The sequence below is a fragment of the Aquarana catesbeiana genome, linkage group LG06 (genome assembly GCF_042186555.1).
Source record: "Aquarana catesbeiana isolate 2022-GZ linkage group LG06, ASM4218655v1, whole genome shotgun sequence".
Classification (NCBI taxonomy): Eukaryota; Metazoa; Chordata; class Amphibia; order Anura; family Ranidae; genus Aquarana; species Aquarana catesbeiana.
This window is the reverse complement of record NC_133329.1, coordinates 46,097,173-46,122,922: the sequence shown is the minus strand read 5'-3', so window position 1 is coordinate 46,122,922 and position 25,750 is coordinate 46,097,173. Positions and strand designations below refer to the sequence as shown.

The window sequence follows — 25,750 nt, the reverse complement described above, 5'->3', positions numbered from 1 at the left end:
ATAGCAAACTCATTCGCTAAGTACTACTCCTTACTGTACAATCTTGAGAAAGACCCCAATACCCCTCAACCCACAGATGAATGCATACAAGCTTTTCTAGCAAGCAATCTCCCTACCCTTTCACAAGCACAATTAGCATCTCTCAATACGCCTATTACGGAGCCTGAGATCACAAAAGCGATAAAAACACTACCGTCCGGTAAACCACCAGGATCTGATGGTTTGACAAACGATTACTACAACATTTTCCAAAATATTCTATCCCCAACCTTACAGTCGGTCTATGCTAATGCAATGTCCTCTGCCTCATTCCCCTCTGAAATGCTTAAAGCCTATGTTGTTACCATTCCTAAACTAGGCAAAGACCCCACCACTCCTTCGAATTTTAGGCCCAGTTCACTGCTCAACACCGATGTGAAGCTATATCCTAAAATTCGAGCCTATAGACTTCTCCCTATCTTACCTAATCTCATAAAACCTGACCAAACTGCTTTCACCCCAGGCAGGCAAGCATCTGATGCCACGAGGAGAGTCATCAACATCATACAATACGCAAGGGCCTGTCGGGTGCCTTCTCTGCTCCTCTCTTTGGATAAGGAGAAGGCATTCGACAAGATACACTGGGGCTATATGACCCACACCCTACAAAATTTGGCTTCACAGGGCCCATTCTCTCCGCCATCCTGGCTCTTTACTCATCCCCCTGTGCTCAGGTCTACACATCCAATATGCTCTCAACCCCCTTTACCATATCCAATGGTACAAGACAGGAATGCCCCTTATCACCTTCTATTTTTAACCTACTTATAGAGTCTCTAGCTGAGAGGATTAGATCACACCCTATTATAACAGTTCAAGATAGACCCCATGACATAAACCTATTTGCAGATGACATCATCTTGTTTATAACCTCCCCAGACACATCTCTACCTCATGCCCATACTATCCTGAATGAGTTTAGCCAGATTTCCTTCTATAAAAGTCAACTTTACAAAATCACTCATCTTAGAATTAAACATTCCACTCCCCCTCCGTTCTCAATTACAATCAGATTTCCCCTACACATGGAGTAAGTCAAACAGATCGTATTTGGGGCTGCAACTTACAGAAGATCTTCAGAAATTAGCAGATGCCAATTACTTACCCTTGATAGATAGAATAACTAATGAAACCAAAACATTAGGCAGAATAAAAATGTCCTGGACTGGCCAGCTAACTTCATTCAAAATGCTCATACTGCCTCAGATATTATACATCTTCTGAACATTACCCATCCCACTGCTCAATACCCATCACAGAGCCTTAAACTCCCTCCTCACACGATTCATTTGGTGCTCCAAAGCTCTCCTAGTCAAGCACAGGCTTTCGGGGGGTATGGGCTTAATAGATATCCGTGACTACTTTAGAGCCTCTTTTCCTACCCAACTCAAAAACTGGTTTTATCCCTCCCCTGACATTCCATGGAGTAACACTGAACAGGATCTGAGTCCGAATAAAGACTTACACTCCCTCTTGCTCCTTCACTCATGGCAGCCACTAACCATACAAAACCTCCCACCTACTATACAAGCCTCCCTACTAGCTTGGAGAGATCTCTGTAAGCTGCCACCTCCTACTTCTAGTAAAATAGACATCCCCATACACCTCAATATCATTGCACACATGATCCCAAATATTACAACCACTGAGTGGTAAAAGAAAGGCAAAAATTTGATTTCAGATCTATACCACAACACCACCCTTAAATCTTTCACCATACTTCAAGCACAATTGAACTTACCGTACGCTGATTGTTATAAATGTAATGCAGGGGTTGTGACCAAGCTAACATGCTAAACAATGTGTTGTTTCTTAAGCAAGGGGTTGGCTCCCTCTAGTGTCCTTTTAATTCTAATGCGGTTAAGACTTCTCTTAATTCTTGAGCAACAAGCGCTGCAAAGCATTAGGGGAAATGTAGTTAATGAGGAAGTGACTCATGTGCCAAAACTCAGTTTGTGAACTACTTACCCACAATGCTCAATTCACCTACCCACAAGGCCAAGTCACAGAACAGCCTGCTGGGTAAGCAAATAAAAGGAGCAGCGTGGCCTTTGTTCGGCCTCTTGGGACACCATTCAAGACCTGCCTGCAGTGAGGTCTGTTTGTGATCGATAGACTGCGGCCAGCGGAAGGTGTGGAGCAGAATCGTTTGGCCTCTGAGGAGTTCCAGAGCACAGTCAGCTGAATTAGCGTGCGGATGGACCGGAGAGCCCAGGATTTCCTAAACTTTCCTTCATCACAGTTATCGGCCAGCAGAAGGAGTGGTGCTGTTTGACAGCACAAGCTTTGAATGGGATTGAGATATCTAGAGAGCGGAGCCTTACAAGCATCTGGACCTGGTGTGGTGAGCGGGCACTTGCCCAGATTAATATAGTACATTGTTGCTGTGTGAATTAGTTTCAGACAGCTGGTGAGACCTGTAGTCCCACTGAAGTGATCTCACTTAGCCATAAACTGTGTACAGTGGAACTTCAGGGTTTGCCCTCCCTGTATTGCAAAGTTAATGCTGAGTTGCATCCCTCATTAAGGAAGAAGTTCTACTGGTGTCCTATATGTGCAAACACTCCTTTACCAGTCTGCCATTTCTACTGTAATTTGCTACCTACTTGTTTCTTACCTGGATTTACAGATACTGCAGTCTAATATAATAAGCTAGCTGAAGAGGAAAAAGACAAGAGAGACTTTTATCAACTTCTGCAAAAGCATCATAGTCGGTTTTGCAGGGTGAACAGTGTATTGCAACCTAGGGGGAGACCTTGAGAACATTAGATAGATATATGTATTTCATTGTCCTTGATATTACGCTGCCAATTTGGTATGTGCGTGTGCTCTGAGGTAGGAGTGGGAAGGTGCTCAATATAAGTGCTTCACCATATTGGGCATTATTCCCATTTCTTGTCTGCCTGCATATACTCTTCAGGTGATCATTAAGTTCTTTGTTCATACACAATAATTGTTATTACTTTCATTCTTTATATTTGAATTACCACTGTGTCTATTGTGTTAAACAAGTTTCTTTCCGTAAACTGCTTATGTGGTTAATTTACAATTTGTGTGAGACTCTATCTATTACTATTACTACAGCTGATGAAGTGATGAGTATCAAGGCGACGGTAAATATACAGTACGGTGTGTCATTACTGTGTTTCTCTTTACCATTGGGTCTTACACTAACATTATCATACAGTTGTGCCAAGGGGGTCGAGTTCATTTCTGGGGTTGAGAGGCAGAGTGCAGACCAAAACAATTATCAGCAGCTCCTTCGGGGGTGAGTGCTACATAAATACAACCAAGTTTCCTATCTTCTAAGATCCATCAAGACCCACCACATATATCTCACAGAAGAGATATGGCGTTTCTACACTACAGTCCCCACCCCCCCAGGGCATATCCCTCTTTTATAATCTCTTCCAAAAAAACTTAGCTTTAGCAACTCCCACCCCTACCGAAAATGGGAATCTGACTTAGGGATACCCATCACTACCTCCCAATGGCTATACCCGCTTAAATCGACCTATAAGGCCTCTAAATGCATCAATCACTGGGAAATATCACAAAAAATAGCCCTTAGGTGGTATATCATGCCTTACAGACTGTCCAAATTCTCCCCTGCCAACTCGCCATTATGCTGGAGAAACTGTGGCACAGTAGGCAACCTTCTCCACATATTCTGGACCTGCAAACACCTGACTAGCTTCTGGAATAGCATATTCCGCTCCATCTCCAACTTTACAGGGAACCTGACACCCCCTAACCCAAGCTTGGCAGTACTGAATATAGGCATAGCAAACTTTCCCCCTGATTTTCGTGTTGTGATTACACACATCCTTCTGGTGGCCAGAACATTGATAGGGAAACATTGGAAATCCAATAAGGCTCCAAACACTTCCGAAGTACTTGAAACTACCCAATCCCACTATGTCTATGAATCCTTACTGGCTAGCAGACGTGGTAATAGGAAACAATTTGACACCCAATGGAAAATCTGCTATAAAAGTAAACTGAAAACTCATGATTTAATGATATTATCCCTTACCCCCACCCACTCCTTTCTGCTCTTGCAAAGGTCAGACCAAAGTTCTTTTCCCTTATCTTATAAAAATGTTGTTCTAAGTATTTTATGGTTAAGGTAAATCCTACAACTACTCGGTTCTAACAATAGGTAATCCAATGACTGTTACATGTACATTTACTTTGCCTTAAGAGAATAGCTATAACATGTTGTTGAATGTATATGTTTATACTTCTTTACTATTTGTGCTCTTTGTTGTAATATGAAAAACTGCTATTAAAAAAATAAAAAAAAAAGTTTCCTGCAAAATTTTGGTCTCACTTGGGCATGATTTCAGGCCATTGATTTGAATAGAAGTTGGAATCATCATCTTAACTGCTCAGACTTGTGGCATGGGACTTGTGCTCTGAAGATCATGAGGGGGAAACCCACGGCAAAAAAAAAAACCCACGGTGTCTGGACTTTTAGGGGAAACCCCATGCCATTTTTCTCACCCATTTTGGCGTGGGGTTCCCGCTCAAGATCCTTAGGTCGCATGTCCCAGCCCAAAATCCATACCAGACTCTTATCCGAGCAAGACCAGAGAAAGAAGAAGAGGACTGGAGGAAGAAGATACCTTGGAGCTACGAAGGGGGACTTTCACTTTTAATAAAGGACTTGTCAAAAACCGTCTTTGTTTTTTGGAACACTACACTTCTTTTTTTGGGTGAATAGGTAGGGGTACAATGCACCCCATACTCATTCACATGGGGGCGGCGGGATATGGGGGCCCTTTTAATGGGCTTACAGATTCCGATAAGCCCCCTGCCTGCAGACCCCCACAACCACAGCCCAGGGTTATGGGGAAAAGTTCCCTGTCCCCATCAACATGGGGACTGCGACGGATCTCGGATACCTTATCTGGGCACCTCTGCCAGAACTGTGTCTCCAGTTCTCCAAATGCACCCTCAGCCGACAGACTCGCCATAACCAGTCCTTAACCTCCCCAATCATGAGCCAAACCACATAGATGTTGAGGGTTAAACATGCAGAGCATAAACTGTTTATTAAGTACCAAACATACAATTTTAAACACAGTTAGGGACACTCCCCTTAGCCTTGTCATAAAGAGGGTAGGGGACAAGGAAGAACCAATGGGAACTTGACACTTGTACATTCAAACAAACTACAGCTGAAACACAAAGGGATTATGATAAGCAGGCAGCCCCTCCTTACATAACCCCCACTGGGATGTGTCTCCACACCTTTTGTCTATGTGCTATGACCTAACATAATTAAAACACAACAAGAGGGAGAGGATGGAGAGAAGGGATGCAACTTATATAGGGACATAATTACATTATCCCAACGCCATTTTGTCCCCAAGTCTCTTTCTCTGCTGGGCCATAGTCTGTGGGTAGGAGGCCACCCACAACCCCCCTCCAAAACACACAGTGACAGTGGGTTCTGTCACAGGGACCACCCTCCCTCCCATGTTTAGGGCATGTGGCCTGGTATGGTTCGGGGGGGGGGGGGCGGTGGCATGCTGTGTGCTTGGAGAAGGATCTGGTATGGATTTTGTTTTTTTTCTAAATTTGGCATGAGGTTTCCTAAACCCAAGAAGCAAAAGGAATTGTTTTGATTAGTCAAAGGAGAAGTCACAATCATCTCAAAGTCAGATCCCATTAATTTAAGTCGCATTGGAGGTCAGACATGAAGTCACAGGGCAGAGTTGGATCGGAAGTCATACGAAGGATACAAAGGTAGAGATCAGCCGCTGAAGAGGGGGGGAGAGTTTTCTTGGTTCTGTGACCAGCCACTGGGGTGACTTCTGACAGGAACTGTCTCCCAAAGCCTCCAAAAACATACTGATACCCCGTAGCCAGCACTTCTGCTGGGTGGGGATGAATACTGGGGTAGTGTCTAATAGCTGGGGAGGGAGAAGGGCTTTCTCTACGGCCGGTGGGGATATCTGGTGCTGGGGAAACAGCTCACAGAGGTCATCCCTCAGACTCCCTGGATCTAACTCGGAGGGTGGGCAGAGGCCAGAGGCACTCTGCCCTGTAGCCAGAGCTTCTGCTGGGGGGATGAACACTGGGGTAGTGTCCAATTGCTGGGAAGGTAGAATTGCTTTCTGGACTCCCAGTGGGGACAACTGCTACTGGGGAAACGGCTCACAGAGATCATCTCTCTGGATCTAACTGTGTGGGTGGGCACAGGCCAGTGGCACTCTGCCCCGTAGTCAGCGCTTTGGCTGGGTCACCGGATGCGATACTCCGGGCTTGCTGCTGATCACCATCTAACAGCCTTCCATCGCCCACCTCAACTCCCTCTTCCGAGACCTTTATGCTATCAGCTGGTCTCGCTGCCTGGGGAAGTTTGCTACAGGATTCTAGCACTCGCAGTGCCCTCTGTATCATTGATGCTTCTTGCACTGTGGTTAGGATGGAAAAATGTAGAGGCACCCCATCCTCATTTCCTCCTCATCTTTGCGACTGTCCACTACTTCTCCCAGACAGTCCCAGGAAACAGGAGCCATGCCTGACTGCTGGGTATCATCGAACAGCCGCTTGTAGGCAGTCTCGAGCTCCCATTCCTGCTCGACCAGGAAGTCCAATTCCTCCAGGTCACACGACTCTTTGGGGAGGTCCAGCACCTCATCTCGGAAGTCCAGGATGTCTTCCAGCTGTCACACCCAAAGTCTGGGTCTCCATACATTTGATGGAGCAGCCCCACGCCACCATAGCCAACGCCTTCTGTCGGGCTGCCGCTGTACCTGGCCACAGTTGAGCTGCGAACCACTGGAGGGGCTCCATAACTGGAATCCAGCCTCATCTGCTCCCGGACCAATCTTCTGAGCTCAGTCTTCCACTTGTCTCGCGGTCGTTCCCTCAGGAACACCTCTCATGCATGGTACTGCATCCAGTACATCTCTGTGGAGGGAAGGATCTTCCCCTGATGGTGCCGCTTGCTGCGTAGTGTCTCTTGCCAGAGTTACCAGCGGATTACATCTCCCCAGCTGAGCACGATGCGCTCCGTCGCTGGTCCCCGATGTTGCTTCTGCATGCCTTGCAGCCTCCTACTGAACTCCGCTCTCATGCTGGTCGGTCCCCGTACTGCTCCTTGGCCAGATGCCTGGATCTTAAATGGTGGTGGTTTGGATGTGACCAGACTCCAGGAGACATCCCACTGCTGCCACCAATGTGATGGATCTCGAATACCCCATCTGGGCACCTCCGCCAGAACTGTGTCTCCTGTTCTCCAAATCATCTCAAAATCAGATCCCATTAATTGAAGTCGCATGAAAGTCAGACATGAAGTCACAGGGCAGAGTCAGATTGGAAGTCATACGACTTTCGTGCCGGATCAGTGTGAACATAGGCTAAAGCTGGACCATATACTGACTGAAATTTGCTCAATGGATGGCCCTGTTGACCACCTCCCACTTGACATTTGGAAGGAAAATTGTCAGCAGAATAGTGGCTGCATAACATCAGATGCAGCTGCTGTTTGGATATTTTGACAGCTGGTTAGGCTGGCTGTCAAAAGACAGTAGCCACAGTGGGAGATTTGTCCATCCTTGCTGTGTAGCGTGAATGGTGGAATCTTCTAGATTTTTCCCAGTCAGCCAAAAAATCTTTATGTATGGTCAGCTTAGGATAGAAAGCGTGTTACTGGGCAAACTACCAGGTGAAAAAAAAAAAATAGCTAAGAAGACAAAACTAATACACCACCTCTAAGGACTGATGAGCTGCAACATATTAGACTTTATTTCTTTGATTTAGATACGCTTTAAGCAACCATGGTGTGTAGACTTTTGTGCATAATTTCCTAGGTCAGCACCACCACTAAAGAAATCACATGGGAGGTCTCACTCTCTCTGCTGGATTTTTATTTTATTTTTGGTATCAAGAGGTCTATGAGAGGAGTGGAAAAAACCCAATGCGGATAAGTGGGAAACCCAGCTGCAAGGCAATACCAACCTTTGGGTGGTCTAACTATTAAATATGATATTTTATAATAAATGTGATATTATTTTTGATTTACAAAAGGTTAGTATTGCAGTTGTAAGAGTGGACTTGGAAGGTACAAACTCAGAGGTCAGTGGGCTTCCGGAATACCTCTTTTATTAGTGTCTAGTGTTTGAGCTTTTGAAAGGGTAGAAAGGGTCAGTGTATTTGTTGAACAAGCGGTCATGTTTTAACTTCCTTAAATATGAAGCATTCATAGTATTAAAGTGCAACAACACTTTTATTGTTTATCTTTAAACACCAAGAAAAACTTCCCTCAAGTCCACAAAATTTGCCCACATCTGTTGAACCAGGTGCAGGGTGCATAGAGCTTGTCTGTGCTCCCCACATATATCATTCACAAACCCCAATGATATCAGCAGTTGGGAAAACTTTATTGTCCCAGACATTACAGGTCCACCCACACCCACCTTGCTCTGATGCGTGTCACTGGGAAAGGGCTTAATCTGAGATCTGGGCAAACCTGTGGAATTAGCAGGAATAATAGTTTTGCAAACTGCTGATGTCATCTGCTTGTGGTGGCTCCTTTGATTGTTTATACCTTAGTTAATTGAACAGTTAGGCGGTCTACAAGTAAGAGCAGACAATGGTATAGGTCAGTGGTAATAGTTGACAAGTAACAATTTATGCTTTTCTGCTGCTATGAAGATGTAAAGTATATTATAACATTATTTAAAAGTAAGTATTTGAAACTTTAAAATACCTTTCAAACACAGGTAATGAGGTAGGTAAACAGCACACACTATATGTGGTTCTTGAGGCGTCTTAATGTTGAACAGAGGTCCCAATACTTCTGATCCTTGATGCTGGAGGTACGCTATGTAATTATCCCAGGAATCCAATTCATATTCTATTGTCACTGGACCTTTCACTTGGAATTTAATTCCCGTCTCCGAACAGCGGAAAAGTCCAGCAGATGTCAGTTCCAGTCTAAATTTGGAAGAAAAAAAAAATATCCACTCCATTCTATTAATGTAAAAATTCAACAACTGGTACAATTTCAGCTGCAACAGCTCTCAATGCAAAGACTGAATGTGAATAAAAAGATTTAAAGTTGATGTAAACCCTTACAGCACACTTTTTGCTACAGGTAAGACTACAATAAGGCTTACCTGTAGCTACCCTGGATATCTCCTAAACCTGAATGGTTTAGGAGATATCCCCTGTAATTGCATCTGCCGATGTAATCGACACATGCGCACTGAAGCAATGGCACATACGTGCCGTTGCTTTCAGTGAGTGTGCCGTCACCGGCAGCTCCAGCGCGCCTGTGTGTGAGTGACATCGCGGCTCCGGCCAATCATCGCACCGGAGCCACGATACCCGGAAGAAACACCGGGACGACATGTTGCCGGTCGGTGCTGTGTACGGGCACCGCAGCGGGGGCTTCGATCCCAAGTGAGTATTACATAATGCCTTTGTCTTGCAGGTCTTTGTTTTTTTGTTTTTTTCCTGCCTGGGTTTACAACCACTTTAAACTTTGATTAAAAAATAGGATTTTTTCATCATTCTTACCTGTAAAATCCCTCTCTTTGAGTACATCATGGGACACAGAGTCAGGCTAATATTCATTACCTGCTGGGTTATACTTCATCATCAGGTGAATGGACACAGGTAGACCAAAGTCTTTAGACAGGAAATGATCCCCTATATAACCCCTCCCATACATGAAGCACATCAGTTTTGTAGCAAGCACTGAATCCTCAAAAAAGAGGGGGAGGGACCTCTGTGTCCCATGATGTACTCAAAGAAAAGGATTTTGCAGGCAAGTATGACGAAAAATCCTATTTTCTTTTTCATACAACATAGGACACAGTCGGGCTAATATTCATCACCTGCTGGGACGTCCCAGAGCAATAACCTTGAGGGGAGGGAGACACCCTGCCAAACAATAGCCATCAGAACTTTAACGGCAGCCTGCAGTACACTGCAGCCGAAAGCTGAATCGTCGGCTGCTCGAACATCCACTTGATAAAATTTTGTGAACATACTGAAGACCAGGTAGCAGCCTTACAAATCTGAGCCACAGATACCTGATGGTGAAAAACCCAAGAGGTCCTTACGCCCCTGGTAGAATGAGCTCTCACCCTAAAGGGAGGAGCTTTATGTTTCAGACCGTAGGCCTTAATGACTAATTGACGGACCCCTTCTTGGGTCCTTTTGGTAAAACAAAGAAAGAGTCTGATGCTCGGATCTCCGCAGATCTAGACAAAAAAACCTTGACTGCCCGGACAATGTCCAAAGAATGCAGTCGTCTCTTCCTCTGAACGAGGCTGAGAGAAAAAAAAGGAGGCAAAATAATGTCCCGATTTAATAAATGAAAGGCCAACACCACTTTTGGCAAAAAGGATGGAACAGGTCGTAACAGGACTCTGTTGTGGTGAAGGATCAAGTACGGTTCCCTGCATGAAAAGGCTGCCAACTCCAACACCCTTCTAGCCGAGGTGATAGGAAGGCTAGCTTGCGTGACAGCAAGTCTAATGAAATTTCCTTAATAGGTTCAAATGGTTGTTTCTGTAACACAGACAGCACTAAGTTCAAGTCACAAGGACACCTAGGTGACCTAATGGGGAGGAAGCAAACGAGTTGCCCCCTGCAGAAAGGTTTAGTGAATAGGAGGCTAAAAACCTTTGGAAGAATACTGATAGGGCCGAAACCTGACCTCTGATTGTACTCAAAGCCAATTTGATTTCTACAGCTGACTGTAGAAAAAAAAAGAGAATTCTCCCAATCACGTATTTCTGTGGATGCCATTTTTTGGCTTCACACCAAGCAATACAAGTCTTCCAGACCTTATGATAGATCTTCCTAGTGACAGCTTTTCTAGCATTTCACTAGGGTAGACACGACTGGTCCAGAGATGCCACAGTCCTTTAACACCCTGGCTTCAACAGCCATGCCGCCAAATTTAGAGACTGTAAATTGGGGTGGAATATAAGACCTTGAGACAGTAGATCGGGGCGCTGTGGAAGTGTCCATGGCCCATCTCTTGTTAGTCGCACAAGCTCCGGGAACCAGGGCCTTCTGGGCCAGGCTGGTGCCACCAGAATGACTGGAACTTCCTCTCTCCAAATCCTGCACAACAAATGTGGAAGGAGAGGGACCGTAGGGAAAGCATAAACCAGGGAGTATTGGCTCCATGGAACTACCAGAGCGTCTACTCCGATTGCCAGAGGATCTCTTGTTCAGGACACAAACTGCTGTAGCTTGTTGAACCTGGATGCCAGTAGGTCGACCTCTGGCCATCCCCAACGTTGGCAAATTTCCTGGAACACCCCTGGGTGTAGGGACCATTCCCCCAGCAGATCTGCTGGCAGCTGATATAATTCTGCCTTCCAGTCCTCTACTCCCGGGATATGGACTGCCGATAGGATCGGCACATGTCGCTCTGCCCAGGCTAGTCTGTAGTTCACCTCCCTCAGAGCTGAACAACTCCTGGTACCACCTTGGTGGTTTATATGGGCCACTGCAGTGGCATTGTCAGACTGAACCCTGATAGGGTAGTCTTGAAACTCCACCGTCCAGGACCGTAGGGCCAGTCGTACTGCCAGTAATTCCAGGGCGTTGAGGGCAGGATCTGTCCTTGACCATTTCCCTTGAGCTATGAGCCCCTCTAGGGTCGCTCCCCAGTCTGAGTGTCTGGTATCTGTAGTTAGTACTCTCCAATTTACTGGGAGAAAGGATTTTCCCTTTCGCAGTTTCTGATCCTGCAACCACCACTTTAGGCTTAAACGTGCCTGAGGAGATAAGCACGTTGGATAATCCAGGGCTTGTCCTCTCCTGTTCCAAGCCAACAAGATGTCTTGTTGAGAGGCCTGAAATGGAACTGGGCATAGGGCACCACCTCGAAGGAGGATACCATCCTCCCTAGAAGACTCATACAGGGCCGAATGGAGGGTTGTCTGGTGCCCCTTATCTGATGCACCTGATTCTTCAGGGCACAGATACCTGCGGGTGACAAGAATACTCTTGCTTGGACCATATTTTGGATCAGACCTAAATACTTTAGACCTTGAGCTGCTCTCAAGGTTGACCTTTCGGTATTTATGATCCAGCCTAAGCTTTCCAAATACCACACTGTACATGTTATGCTTTGTTCTAGAGCCTGTAGTGAGTGATCTCTGAGCAGGAGGTTGTCCAGATACCCGAGCACCAAGAACCCTTGGGCCCCTTAAAAGACCCAGTACTGGTGCTAGGACCTTTGTGAACTCCTCGGAAGCTGTAGCAAGCCCGAAGGGTAAAGCCAGAAACAAAGAATGACATTCCTCTACTGCAAGTCGCAGTAGGCTGTAAGATAGGTACGTGTAAATACGCACCCTTTATATCGATGGAGGCTAAAAAGTCTTCCATCTGGAACGAGGCTACAACTGAGCGGACAAACTCCATCCAAAAGGACTGGATTAGTAGATATTGGTTCAGGCATCTTAGGCCCGAAAATGGGCCCTGTGACCCCGCTTGGCTTTTAACCATAAAACAGGTTTGTTCTTTCGGATACAGGAACCTGTACAATCACTCCTTGATGCACTAAATGATGTAGTGCCTGAAGCAAAAAAAATCTGTTTTTGGAGGATCCAGGGGAACGCTGGATCTTAGAAAACCGCTGAGGGGGAACCCCCCACAACTCCAGCTTGTAACCGTTGGATATAATTGAGTGATCCACTCATCCTGAATTATTGTTTTCCAAATGTCCGCAAAGTGCAGCAGCCTTCCCTCCAACCGATTGAGAGTGGGGGCGTCTCCTCAAAAGAAGGTCTTGATGCTGGATTTAAAAGAATTTAGGACCCAGGGCTTTTTCTGGCCTAGGCCTTGTGGTAGATATCTCCATCCAAATGATCACCAATAAACAATCCCCCTGAAAAGGGAAACCTGCCAATTGCTTTTAATAAGGAAGCTCGACTGACCAGTTCTTAAGCCACAAAAGTCTATGCACATGTACAGACAGGAGAGCCAAATGAAAAACCTGCTGTATTGAATCCTTTTTAAGGCATCAACAGCAAAACACAGCGCTCGAGGAATATCTGTCTTACTTTCAGGCAGATCATCATCCTGGTTGGGCCTATCAGGCCGTCTGACTTGATTCTTTTTGGACTGGCAGATACCAATTGCTGCAACAGCTGGCTAAATAGCTGAACTGGCCAAAGAAAAGGAAGTTTTTAATAATGACTCCAATTTCTTGTCAGCAGGGTCCTTCAAGCCCTGTGCATTATCCACTGGATAAGTTAAGTTCTTGTTTAAGGAAGAGACAGCTGCATCTATGGCTGGCATACTCCATTTCTTAACGAACCTTTGATCCATGGGATATAAAAAGGAAAACCTCTTAAGAGGAACAAAATCCTGTCAGGATATTTCCACTCAGCATACACTGCCTGTTCCAGCAGGGGATGCAGGGGAAAATCTGTGTGGCCTGAAGAGACCTCAGGGATCCCAAGAGGACCAGGGGGGCTCAGTCACCTCCGTTTTTTTTTTTTGTTTTTTTGTTTTTATTGAAATTTTATAAGTCAGGAAACAAGTTCAAAAGCGATACAGGAATATACAATATTAAAGGTACAATATAATTATATTATATGACTAAGGATAAATTAATCTTGCTCTTTAGTCAAAAGGTTAATAACTTAGAGAGACAACTTCCTATAATGTTAAGAGAGCATAAACTTCTAAACATAAACTATGATGAGAAAATGGAGTCTCCAAAGAATTATACTTGAAAATTATCTAAAATTCTTAATACAGGAAGCATTAAGGGAACATCGCTCTCATATTTCAAGCAGAAGGCAATTTCTATGTTTCGTAACGTCATAAGAACAGGAAATACAATTCAAAGGAACGCTATGTGAACCTGATGAAGAGAAAAAGGTATAAAAGAAGAAAAGAAAAGTAAAGTAACAGAGGGGTTAGAAAAGAGAAAGGAGGAGAGAGGAAGAGAAGTGAAAGAAAAGGGATCTCCGAGGTAAGGTGTGTTTCCAATCAAATTTTAAATATGGGGAAAAAATAAAAATAATGAAAGCATATGGGAAGTTTACCCAGGCATGAATGATACATTGAAATTAGAGGGCAGATAGTGTGTCATCCAGGGGAGCCATATCTTCTTAAATTTAGGAATTTTGTCTTGGGTTACAGCCTCTATTTTGGCATGTACCATGGCTTGATTAATCCTATGTTTTATTTCAGTTAATATCAGGGTAGGAGTTTTCCAGGCTTTAGCGATTGTTTGTTTCAAGGCCGTAGTTATCTGTAATAATAGTTCGAATTGATCATTAGAGATGTAATGGAAATTTGTAAGTTGTGTATATAATTGTATTCTATTTTGTATGTATTGCACACTGCCCTTACTGTGCACACAGCACTAATAATGTTTTCAGTAAATGTTTACATTCTTTTGAGTCCTGATTAGAATTAGCCTGCCTATGTAACGCCCCTTGTTACCATAAACGTACAATTGTAATATTAATGTGATACCTACGTAATCATGTGCATAAAAACCTTTAATTGCGTCATAATAAGGCAGAACAGTAATTTGGAAAGATGCTGAGCGTATCTTTTGTGTCTGTTCCCTACAGCAGTAGTTATTAATTTGGAACCACTAATCAATATGAGGATAGGAGTTGCCTATCATCAATTTAACCAAGTCAGCATGGCGAGCTTTGCCTTAGGAGGGGTTTCCAGGTGACCTTGAGTATACGAAACGAGGAGCTTGAGACGATCCGGGAATTTCTGATAATCAGCCGGCTGAGGTGAGCCTTTTGCTTACATTTGAGTTATCAGACTTCCTTGATCGGTAAGGCATTTTCGGGACAAAGGGTACCTATTTTACTCCCCTTAATCGAACTGTATTGATTGGTGGTTATATGTTATGTTGTCCCTGTCTATTGTCCAACGGAGTGTTATAGATAAGAAAGGGAAGAATAGTGCTGTTCACAGGTATATGTAGTACATCTGCTAGATAAAGTAGTTTAGAGGCATTGAATTAAGTAAGGGAATGAAAGGTAAGAGACCTCAAAAATGCCCAGCGCAAGAGGAGCGCTATATATGAACCGAAGGTGCGGTTCCGCCTATACTGAGCACCTAGATTAATGGTTAAAGTGGACAGGGATCCACGATGGGTAACTGGGTTAGCAAGGTCCCCAGGGACTAAGAATCATGCAGAGTAAACAGCTAGAGAAACAGCTATGTGAGCAGGATGGATCAAGGGTGACATTAACACTAGACAGAAAGGGACATTTTCATGTTAAGTTGTGGGATGAATTTGGGGTCAGGCACTACAACTAGTAAGTCAAGAAACAGAGAAATGAGAATTAAAACAGAATACTTTATATGTTGTCAGAGAGGGAAGATGGGATGAGCACTCTGGCTGCCCGTCTGATCATAGAAGCTAGATATAAAAGATATCTGAACAAAATAAGGAAAGCAGACTTTAGGCAGGGAAATATTAATGAGAGTTAAAAGAAAGTGAGAGAATGATATGCATGTGTTGTGCATAAATGGGAAAAATGTAAGCGATTTTAGAGAGATATTGGTGTATGTGTGTGCGAATGCTGGGAACTTTAGTTCTATTGCTTGTGTGTGTCATGTGTGCAGATGTGACCCCCTCCTTTGTGCTCTCATGAAAGAAATGTGGCTGAGATGAGAGGTCAATGATAAGCTGGAAGGGCACCATGCCAATTCCAGTTTTTTAGACAAAACATTTATAACAAAATGTGCCGGGCTAACAAATCTAATGGTAAACAATGTGATCACAATTATTTTGAATCTGTTTTCCAGACATGGTAAAATGAAGGTTACATTTAACCATGTATTACACAAATTGAATATCCTTTGATAGTGGAAACAGTGCATTTAAATAAGGGAGATTAAGTAAAATTACGTAATAATGAGTATTCATTTCTAATATGAGTTTAACAATTTTATGAATAATATAGATATAATGAAACTGGTTTAGACAACCTTTGTTTGGAAATGAAATCCAGGTTATTGGGGAAATTTGTAAAAATGGGATTAGTTTAGATTAAGATAACAATTTTGTAATTTTAAATTTATTCAATACGCCCTTATTGAGAGAAAAAAAAGATTAAGATGAGGTTATTTGGAATACAGCTGCTATAATATTAAACAAAGCCAAGATGGATGGGATACATAAGAAGTTTTTCTACAAAAATGAAATTTTAAAATTTTTGATAATAACTTGATGTGCGGTCCAAGATGTGAGAGTAATAATAAATAAAATTTAAATATAACAGACCCATCACATCAAGTCCACACACTCTGTTAGGATAGATGCCACCTGCAGCCAGTTCTTTTATCGTTTTTGATGCTTTCTGGTCCATCATACAGATTGTTGGTCCTTTTGTTTTTATTCATTTTTATTTTTGAAATCCAAAGCAGAATGTGTGGATTGTGAAATGATGTGCCCCTTTTCCTTGTAAGTGCTGTGGAATAAGCAGAAGAATATTTTGGATTTATGGGCATCTCTCCATGACCGCAGGGTATTGTTATCATTTATTATAATATTGCCAGGAAAAAGTTGTCTTTTGAAACATGAAACTGGAGTTCTTACACAAACAGCATGATAGAAAACAAGACATTGTAATATATTTATGCAAGCTGGACCCAGTAATGAAGGGTTCACCCCGATATATCAGAGCTGTAGCTTATATGCAAAGGTGCTATTAGACAAAGTTAGATATTGTTTTGGTCAAACATTTAAATTTTTAATGGTCGACATTCAGCGCAGCAAATATGCAGCTAACTAAATGTTTGTCTAATGAAAGGTTTAAAATATGAGTTTGTTTATGTACAAATCTAACAATGAAAAACGCGTACATTTATTCAAAAGGAAGGAAAAACCACACGTGTTAAATTGATGTGGGAATCAGCTGCTGTGAGCCCAGTGCAGGACACACTCCCTGAAGACCCAGATATTACATTTTTTGTAGATTTGAGTATGCCGTTTATCACCCAGAAGGATACTCTGTATTCAAAGTCATTGGATCTTTTTTCCCCAGCTCAAGAAGCAGAGCTCCATGTTTTAGCAAAGCCTGTGAGCTATAAAAAGAGTGAATATTTATATAGATAGTCGAGATATAGAGAGCTTTTGGTTCCATTTGAAGGGCCAGAAGTTTGTTTTTACTTCGGCAGGTAAACCAAGCAAGCATGCCAAGTTACATTTGATCGGCTGTTTTCAGCCTTCCAGGTTCTTGCTGAGGTAGCCATATTAAATTTCACACATGGAAGCAGACCAGGTGACTAAGGATGCTGCATTTACAGCCCCGGACACTTGATGTGTCTGTGCAACTCACAGATTCCCCCCTAGTTCTGGCCCAGTATAGCTGGGATTGATAATTCAACTTTAAGGACCCCAAAACGAGAAGAACAAGTGGTCCACAGGGGGCAACTTCTTATGAAACAGGACTTTGGAAAAGGTGATCATTTATGTCTGCCAGCCACTCTTTTCCCTCCAGCTTGACACATGGACCGTGTCACCAATCACAAGCAGTTATGGCTGCCTTAGTAAATGAGCATGGGATAGAGCCAGGGTTCTCCACAGTTGTTTTTATAACATACCACTTCTTGTTTTACTTGTTAACAAAGGTGTTACCAAAAGCTGAACATCCCTTCCAGAGATTACAAAAAGATATATCCAGATGCCCAAGTCAGGATCTTACGAGTATGCATTTTGTCTGTATGGACATGTTTTCTGGATGTCAAGTGGCAAATGCTACTGCAAAGGCCACAGTAAAAAGTGTTATCAGAAGTAGTTTGTAAATATAGAGTGCAGAAAGTACAGAGAGTAACAGAGGAAGTCATTTTTATAGGAGAGTCCTTACTAGAAGTTTTGAGGTTTTATTTTTACACCCCCTACTGTCTACAATGTAGCGGACAAAGTAGAGTAAGAAACTAGAAAACTTTTGCTTGAATGTTTTCTTATATTTTATCAAGCCCCTAACGGGATGTTGGACTCTCTCCCTATGGGATTTGGTTTGGGACTGCGTTACTCACTTGCTTATATTTTGTCTCAGCAGCTGAAGATCTGCATTCGGATCTCACAGAGAATGTTGCTGATCTTTTAAGGTTTTTGACAAACTCATTTATGTGTTTTCTCCCCAATTCCAGATCTTAAAAGTTTGGAAGGATTTAAAACTAAAGCCAGGTGACTTGTGGATTGTTAAGATAGATATATATATATATATATATATATATATATATATATATATATATATATATATATATATATATATATATATATATATATATATATATATATATATATATATATATGGAAATGTTTGGAGACTCAATACGGCATCTATTTCATGTACAGTTTTTGCAAAACTTGAAGGAAAAGTCACCTGGATCTACACCAGACACTGCAAAAATGACTAAATTAAAGAAATCTCTGTGTTTGATTTGTTTCCCTCTTGTGATCACAGTCTAGGGTACTTTTTGATTCAATTACTTTAATTGTAAGGGATATATATATTTGAAAAGTAGTTTAGCCATGCTGAAGTCATATTTGTCTTTTGTACATCTTCTATTTTATGTAGAATTGTCTGTGTTTACATATGCTGATAAGTCAGCATGCCAACAATTCAGCTAGAAGGCCATTCTGGCCACAGGAGTGTACAGCCAGTACTCTGTAAATATGTCTTATCAATCATTTGTTTTTCACAATGAAAGGTCATTTTGTAATGAAAAAGTTGCTCAGCTATTATTTTCTCCACAATGGAGTTTTTTGCCTCTTTGGCCAGGACTACCTTCACCTAAGTGTGTGGAGGTTCCAGGTTAAAGGTGATAGCAGGTATGGTTAGTGATCAAAATATTGATCAAAAGAGGGGAGACTGTAATGGAAATTTGTAAGTTCTGTATATAATTGTATTCTATTTTGTATGTATTGCATACTGCCCTCACTGTGCACACAGCACTAATAATGTTTTCAGTACATGTTTACATTCTTTCGAGTCCTGATTAGAATTAGCCTGCCTATGTAACGCCCCTTGTTACCATAAACATACAATTGTAATATTAATGTGATACCTACGTAATCATGTGCATAAAAACCTTCAATTGTGTCATAATAAAGCAAAACAGTAATTTGGAAAGATGCTGAGCGTATCTTTTGTGTCTGTTCCCTACTGCAGTAGTTATTAATTTGGAACCACTAATCAATATGAGGATAGGAGTTGCCTATCATCAAATTAACCAAGTCAGAGAGAATTGTTGGTTTTAAGTTTAAAAGTGCAATCAAAGGATCAGTGAGGATGGGCACTGTGAATAACGTCTAAATCATGTGAAATAGGTCTTCCCAAAATTGTTTGACAATGGGGCAGGTCCACCATATATGGAAATGTGATCCAGGTTCAGTACAGCCTCGAAAGCAAGAGGAGGAATAATTGGGAGCAAATTTTGCAATTCTGGTAGGGACTAAGTACCAACGTGTAAGTACTTTGTAGTTAGTTTCTAAAGCAGCTATGTTTTGAGAGGAAGATTTTGTAGTTGTCAAATTTTGTCCCATTTTGTAGTATCTATTGTAAATCCAAGATCAGATTCCCACTTAACTACATACGTGGGCGGACTAGGATCCGGTTTAGAAATGAGTTGGCGCGTAAAGATTGGGAATTAATCCTTTCGCATGGGGAGTCATGTTTACATACGTTTTCAAAGTATGATAATTTATCAAGTATAGGCCTTCCATGAATATTAGGCATAAAAAATGTTTTAATCTGAAGATATCTGAAAATTTCTGAGTTTGGAAGTTCATGACTATTACATAAGTCAGGGAATGTTTTAAAGGAATTAATGGAAATAAGATCATGTAATTGGGTCAATTTAAAGTTTTAGGAAATTTCCAGGCGGGATAAAAAAAAAAAAAAAAAAAAGAGGATTTTTAAGAAACGATAAGAGTGGATTATGTGGGGGTTCTAGGCCACATAACAATTTAGTTTTGTCCCATATTACTAGGGATTGTTTTGTAATCGGATTTGTAAGTTTTTTCCGGTTAGAAGGTTGTAACCATAAAAGATTAGATATTGATAATGGGTCACAATCTATAGATTCCAAAGCTACCCAGAGCGGTACTTCATAGATTGCATGGTATTTAGGCATTTGTGCCAAATTAGCTGCATGGTAGTATGTAGATATATTTAGGAAATCCAAGACCACCTTGAAGCTTTGGAAGACAGAGTGTGTTTAGGAAAACAAGGTTTTGAAGAGCCCCAAACAAAGGTTGTTATTTACGCTGTATTATTCTTAAGAAATATGCTGGGACCGAGATGGGTAAAACCCTAAAAAGATACAAGATTTTAGGTAGTACAGACATCTTAACAACATTGATTTTACCTATCCAAGATATGGGGAGAGAAGACCACTGAGTCAACAAGTTGGTAATTTGACATAAGATAGGTGGAAAATTAGCCCCAAATAGTTCACAGAGATTAGGCGTAAGATTAATTCCCAAGTATTGAAGACAGGTAGCGGACCATGTGAAAGGAAGAGATGTTTGCGCTTGTTGCATAGCTGAATAGGATAGAGAGATATTAAGTGCCATAGATTTTTGAGGATTAATGATTAAACCAGAAATATGAGCGAAACGATCAAGTTTTTGAGTAAGATTAGGAGCTAAAATATGTGGAGAGGACATAAAAAGTAAGATGTCATCTGCAAAGACAGGTTTTGTGATGGTGTCCGGCTAGCTCAATACCTCTAATTGAGGGAACAGAATGAATAGATTGGGCAAGGGGTTCAATAAGAAGGCAAATATAAGTGGGGATAATGGGCAACCTTGTCTGGTACCTCTGCAGATGTTAAATGTGTTCGATTTGTACCCTGCATATTTTACATATGCTTATCATATAAAGAGGAGATCCAACTAAGGAAATGGGGGCCAAATCCCTAGCACTGTAGGACATAGCATAGGTAGGGCCACAAAACTGTATCAAATGCTTTTTTGATATCTAAAGACAGAAAACAAAGTGCGATTTTCCTTGTTTTGGCAATATGCATCAATAGTGACGCCCTACATATATTATCTCCCACTTGACGCTTTGGGATGAAGCCTACTTGGTCTCTATGTATTAAAGAACCAACTATATCATTTAGACAGGTTGCTAAAACTTTCGCTAGGAGTTTGATATCTAAATTAAGCAATGAAATGAGTCTATAATTGGAACAAGATGTTTCATCAGAGTTGGGTTTGGGAATCATTGAGATAATTAATTGCAGTTAAAGTTTCATTTCTGGGGGCGTGGCTTAGCAATGGCCGAGTGAAGACGCATTTGAAGAGAGCTCCTGACCACCCCGCTATATCCCGCTGAATTGACGGTGATCCGTGCATGTCAGAGAGGCATGATAACTCCTAGACGCTACCGGACAAGATCGTCAGCTGGAGGTAACCGTCCCTCTGTCCCGAGCAGTGGAATTCAGCGATACTTCCGAGGCTCACAGGGAGTGTCGCCGGGCGCCATTATAGCAGCCCCACGTGTCCGCGGCCTAACAGTGGATGGTGCCCTGAACTCACTGAGCTCTACTATACCGCTGAGTAACACTGACACAATCTCAGAAACCTTTATTACGGGCCCCGTAAGCATGGCTGACACCTCCCCTAAACCAAGGGACATACCGGACGATATCCGAGCCATACTACAATCCCTACCGACCAAGGCTGACATTGAAGGCCTCATCCTCCGTATTGAAGAAGCGCACAGTAGGGACATCCAGGAGGTGAGATCAGACCTGCATGCCCTCACAGACAGGGTGGACTCGGGGGAGGCTACGATCTCATCTTTAACACACAGGATAGAGGCGCTGGAACGATCTCAAGAATCCCAAGATGCTACGGCAATCGACCTACAACTTCACTTAGAAGACCTTGAGGACCGTAGCCGGCACAACAACCTCCGGCTACGGGGTATCCCGGAGGCAACAGACTCGGAGGACTTGGCAGCTACTGTGACAGCCATGTTTCATTCTGGGCCCTACCCCACCGTCCGTGGAAATGGACCGGGTGCACAGAACTTTGGGACCTAAATCGACCGATCCTGCCAGACCAAGGGATGTGCTGTGTAGGATACATCACTATAACCAAAAGGAACTTATTCTGCGCAGAGCCTGGGAGCAAGGGACTGTAGAATTTGATGGCGCCACAATTAAGGTCCTCCCGGATCTCTCCAGAGCCACTTTGCAAAGAAGGGCCATGTTAAGACCCCTTCTGGACTTGTCCAGGAGACAGGACTGCACATATCATTGGGGATACCCCCTTGCGGTCAATTTTCGCAAAATGAATGCCGCCTTCACACTACGTACGCCCGCGGACTTACCAGCCTTCTTTGCCTTCCTGGGAGTAGAGCCCATACATGTCCAGAATTGGCTGACCATCCTTCCACGTACCTCAGGCCGTCCAGGATCCTCTGCTCAACAACATCCTCAACCCCCTCGCCGACAACGGAACAGAAGAAGAGCACGCTCTCCTTCTGCTGAAGGTTCCAGGGAATCATGAGTCATGTTTAGGTGAGCTATTCCATTTTGTTCTCCACACACATCTGAGTTTATTAGGTTTGACTGTTGGATTCTACCGCCCCCCACTTCATGCGGCTTGGAGGCATTCTCCCTTCCCCTTACCACATCAGGGAGGTCAACGGTCTCGTTCAGTGGCAGACATTCCCCACCTCCTGACTCTGCCTTACCGCAGTGCACGCATTCAGCCCTGCAACATGCAACAGTATTTTCCGAGTGAGCAGCGACTGTGGGGCTGGAGACTTGGAGACAAGCTGGACCCAACCTGAAACCTGGAGGTATGCTCGTTCAGATATGATGGCCAGGTCACTTTTACGGGTGTTTCAGGTGAGCCCTACATACTCTGAACCAGCATTTGGGCATAGTGACTTGCACTTTACACCTACCATGGAACTCTGATCTTAAGAGGCCAACCTGTCACTCTGGAGCGTCCTAATAACTGCCATCGAAGAGAGCTGGGGAGACTGGAGTCTGGGGGGCTTGCTTCCATGCTCTCTAACGGGTATCCCAGTCCCTTAAGAGGATATGATCTTGGGCTCCTCCCGCAGAGGTGACTTTTCGGGCTCTGCCGGATGGGCCCCCCCCTTGCCTTCCTAACATGCATGTCAAGCCCACCCTGTATTGCGGTACCGGGTGGGAACCATAGACCTTATGTAGCAACGATAAATAAGTGTATTTTATGTATGTCCCCAGCCCTCGCGAGGGGGAATGTGATGGTATGGGGGGGTGTCTGTGGGGGGGGGGTGCCCCCCTCTTCTTGCCCGGGCACTCGTCCTGGGGGAAGGGGGGGACGCCTCCGCTCTATGGGTGCGGAACGCAACGGGAGACATGCATTACAAGAGGATGGGTTAAACATTATAAGTGGTGGGTTGGGAGTAGCCCAGACGCTGCATACATTTTTACTTAACGGGTGGCCTGGCGGCCTTCACCTATGCCACCCTGGTATCCCCACAATCATTGGGGGGATGCCACCCTGGCTACATTCTAGTACAACCAATAGTGAGCAACTGGTGACAACCGGGCACTGCCGGCTCGCACCTAACACAGTTAGGGGGTGGACGGAATCCATATTTTGGTTGCTGTTATTAATTTTCTTTTGTGTTTTAACTGTTCCTTAATTAAGATGTGTAGGAGCACAGGTTAATGTTTCCCTCTTAGCACGGGTAGATGCTAGTTTTATGTTGCACTGTCATAGCTTAAACATATCTTAAATCTCCCTCCTTGATTTGACCGGTACATCTCTCTGTATTCACCGTCAACACATATTTTTCTTTCTTTATATGATATATTATAATGCGGGTCAGGCGAATGGTCAGTGAGTATCTCACTGGTCATTGCTTTCTACAACCCCACCTAGGTCTGCGCTCGACAACCAGAATCTCCCTGGTGAGCGTCTTAGTTTTCTATTTTAGTACTACAATAACCCTTCTTTGGGGTACCTATACACAGATTTCTAACTGCTGCTTTTTTCTCTCTTCTTCCCTCTGCCATAAATCTCCCCCCTTCCACTCTCTCTACCTACTAATTTTCCACCTTCTACTTTCCCTTATTCTTCCTCCCTTCCCTTTCTCCCATCCCTCCTCCCCCACCCCTACCTCCTTTGTCAAGTGGGTCACGGGTCATGGAGGCGGTGCGCGTGCTCTCGCTTAATGCGAGAGGCCTAAACGTCCCGGAAAAAAGGCGTATGTTATTTCAAGAGTTACAACGACTAAAGTCTGATCTGGCGTTCATCCAGGAAACACATTTTAAGGAAAGTAATTTTCCTCTGCTGCAAAACAAATACTTTCCGAAGGTCTATCACTCTACCAATCGGAATAGCAAATCTCGAGGGGTCTCCATTCTCATCTCCCGCTCAGTCCCCTGGATCCTAGAGGACATGAGAGCTGACCCAGAGGGACGCTTTCTGTTCCTTAGAGGAACAATTGGAGGAGTAGAGGTGACCCTTGTCAATGGCTATGCCCCGAACAATGGGCAGGAACAGTTCATCTCCAAAGTAACTGATACCCTGCTAGAATTTGCCAAAGGCCAGACAATACTGGGAGGTGATCTCAATGTTCCATTGATCCCGTCAGAGGACACATCGGTGGGACATTCATCGATTGCCCCTTGTGTGGGGAAACGCATTGCGCGTGCCCTACATAAAGCCCAGCTAATTGATGCCTGGAGACTCACTCACCCCACTGAAAGGGACTACACCTTTTATTCAACAATACACAAACAATACTCGAGAATAGACTACTTCCTGATCCCCCACTCCCAATTACACGCCATTAGGGAGACCTCGATTGGCTCTATTACATGGTCTGACCATGCCCCTGTTTTATTGACCTATGCCCTGACTGACCATTTTACATCCAGAACAAGAACTTGGAGATTAAATGAAAGCCTCCTACAGGACAAGGAGGTACTTCGAGATGTAGCTAGGGAGCTGGACTTTTACTTCCAAACTAATGATACTCCTGAAAGCAACCCCGGCACTGTCTGGGAAGCCCATAAGGCTGTGATCCGGGGTGTCCTTATCAAGCATGGCTCACGCATTAAGAAACAACGTTCGGAGCAGCTGGCTTCGCTTCTGACACAACTGAACCTCGCTGAAGCCCGACACAAACATGCCCAAAGTCAATCTCTAGAGGCCGAAATCTTGACACTTCGAAACAAAATTACTGATCTTATGCAATTTAGAGCTAAAGCCGCGATTCAGATTTGTCGCCGGATTTCATATGAGTCGGGTAACAAATGTGGCAAACTCCTGGCCAGGTCACTAAGAGAGCAAGTCTTAGCTAATTATATACCACATATCAGGACCTCTACAGGTCAGAAGACCTCACTCCCCCGCAGCATAGTCGGAGAATTTAGGGAGTTTTATGCATCTCTCTATAACCTGCAGACTCCAGCTCCCCAGCTCTCTCGAATTGAAGAATATCTCACTAACTCGGGCATGCCCAGACTTTCAGATGACATTAGGGAGCTACTTGATGAACCAATCTCCACAGAAGAGATACAATTAGCAGTTAAGGCGGCTAAGTTAGGGAAAGCCCCGGGACCGGACGGATTTACCACGCAGTACTTTAAAACTTTACTCCCCTCCCTTGTGCAATTCATGCATAAATTCTTCAATTACATAGGCCCCGATATCAATTTCCCCCGTGACTCACTATCGGCACACATCACAGTGATCCCTAAGGAA

General features: G+C 43.5%; 1 protein-coding gene across 1 annotated transcript in view; it reads right to left on the bottom strand.

Moving 5' to 3' along the window:
- LOC141148367 (uncharacterized) overlaps positions 1–25,750 on the bottom strand; it is a 636,575-nt gene that overhangs the window by 60,832 nt on the left and 549,993 nt on the right. The window contains exon 16 of the mRNA XM_073635776.1: positions 8,765–8,991. Coding sequence (XP_073491877.1) covers positions 8,765–8,991 — 227 coding nt within the window. The remainder of the gene's footprint in view (positions 1–8,764; positions 8,992–25,750) is intronic.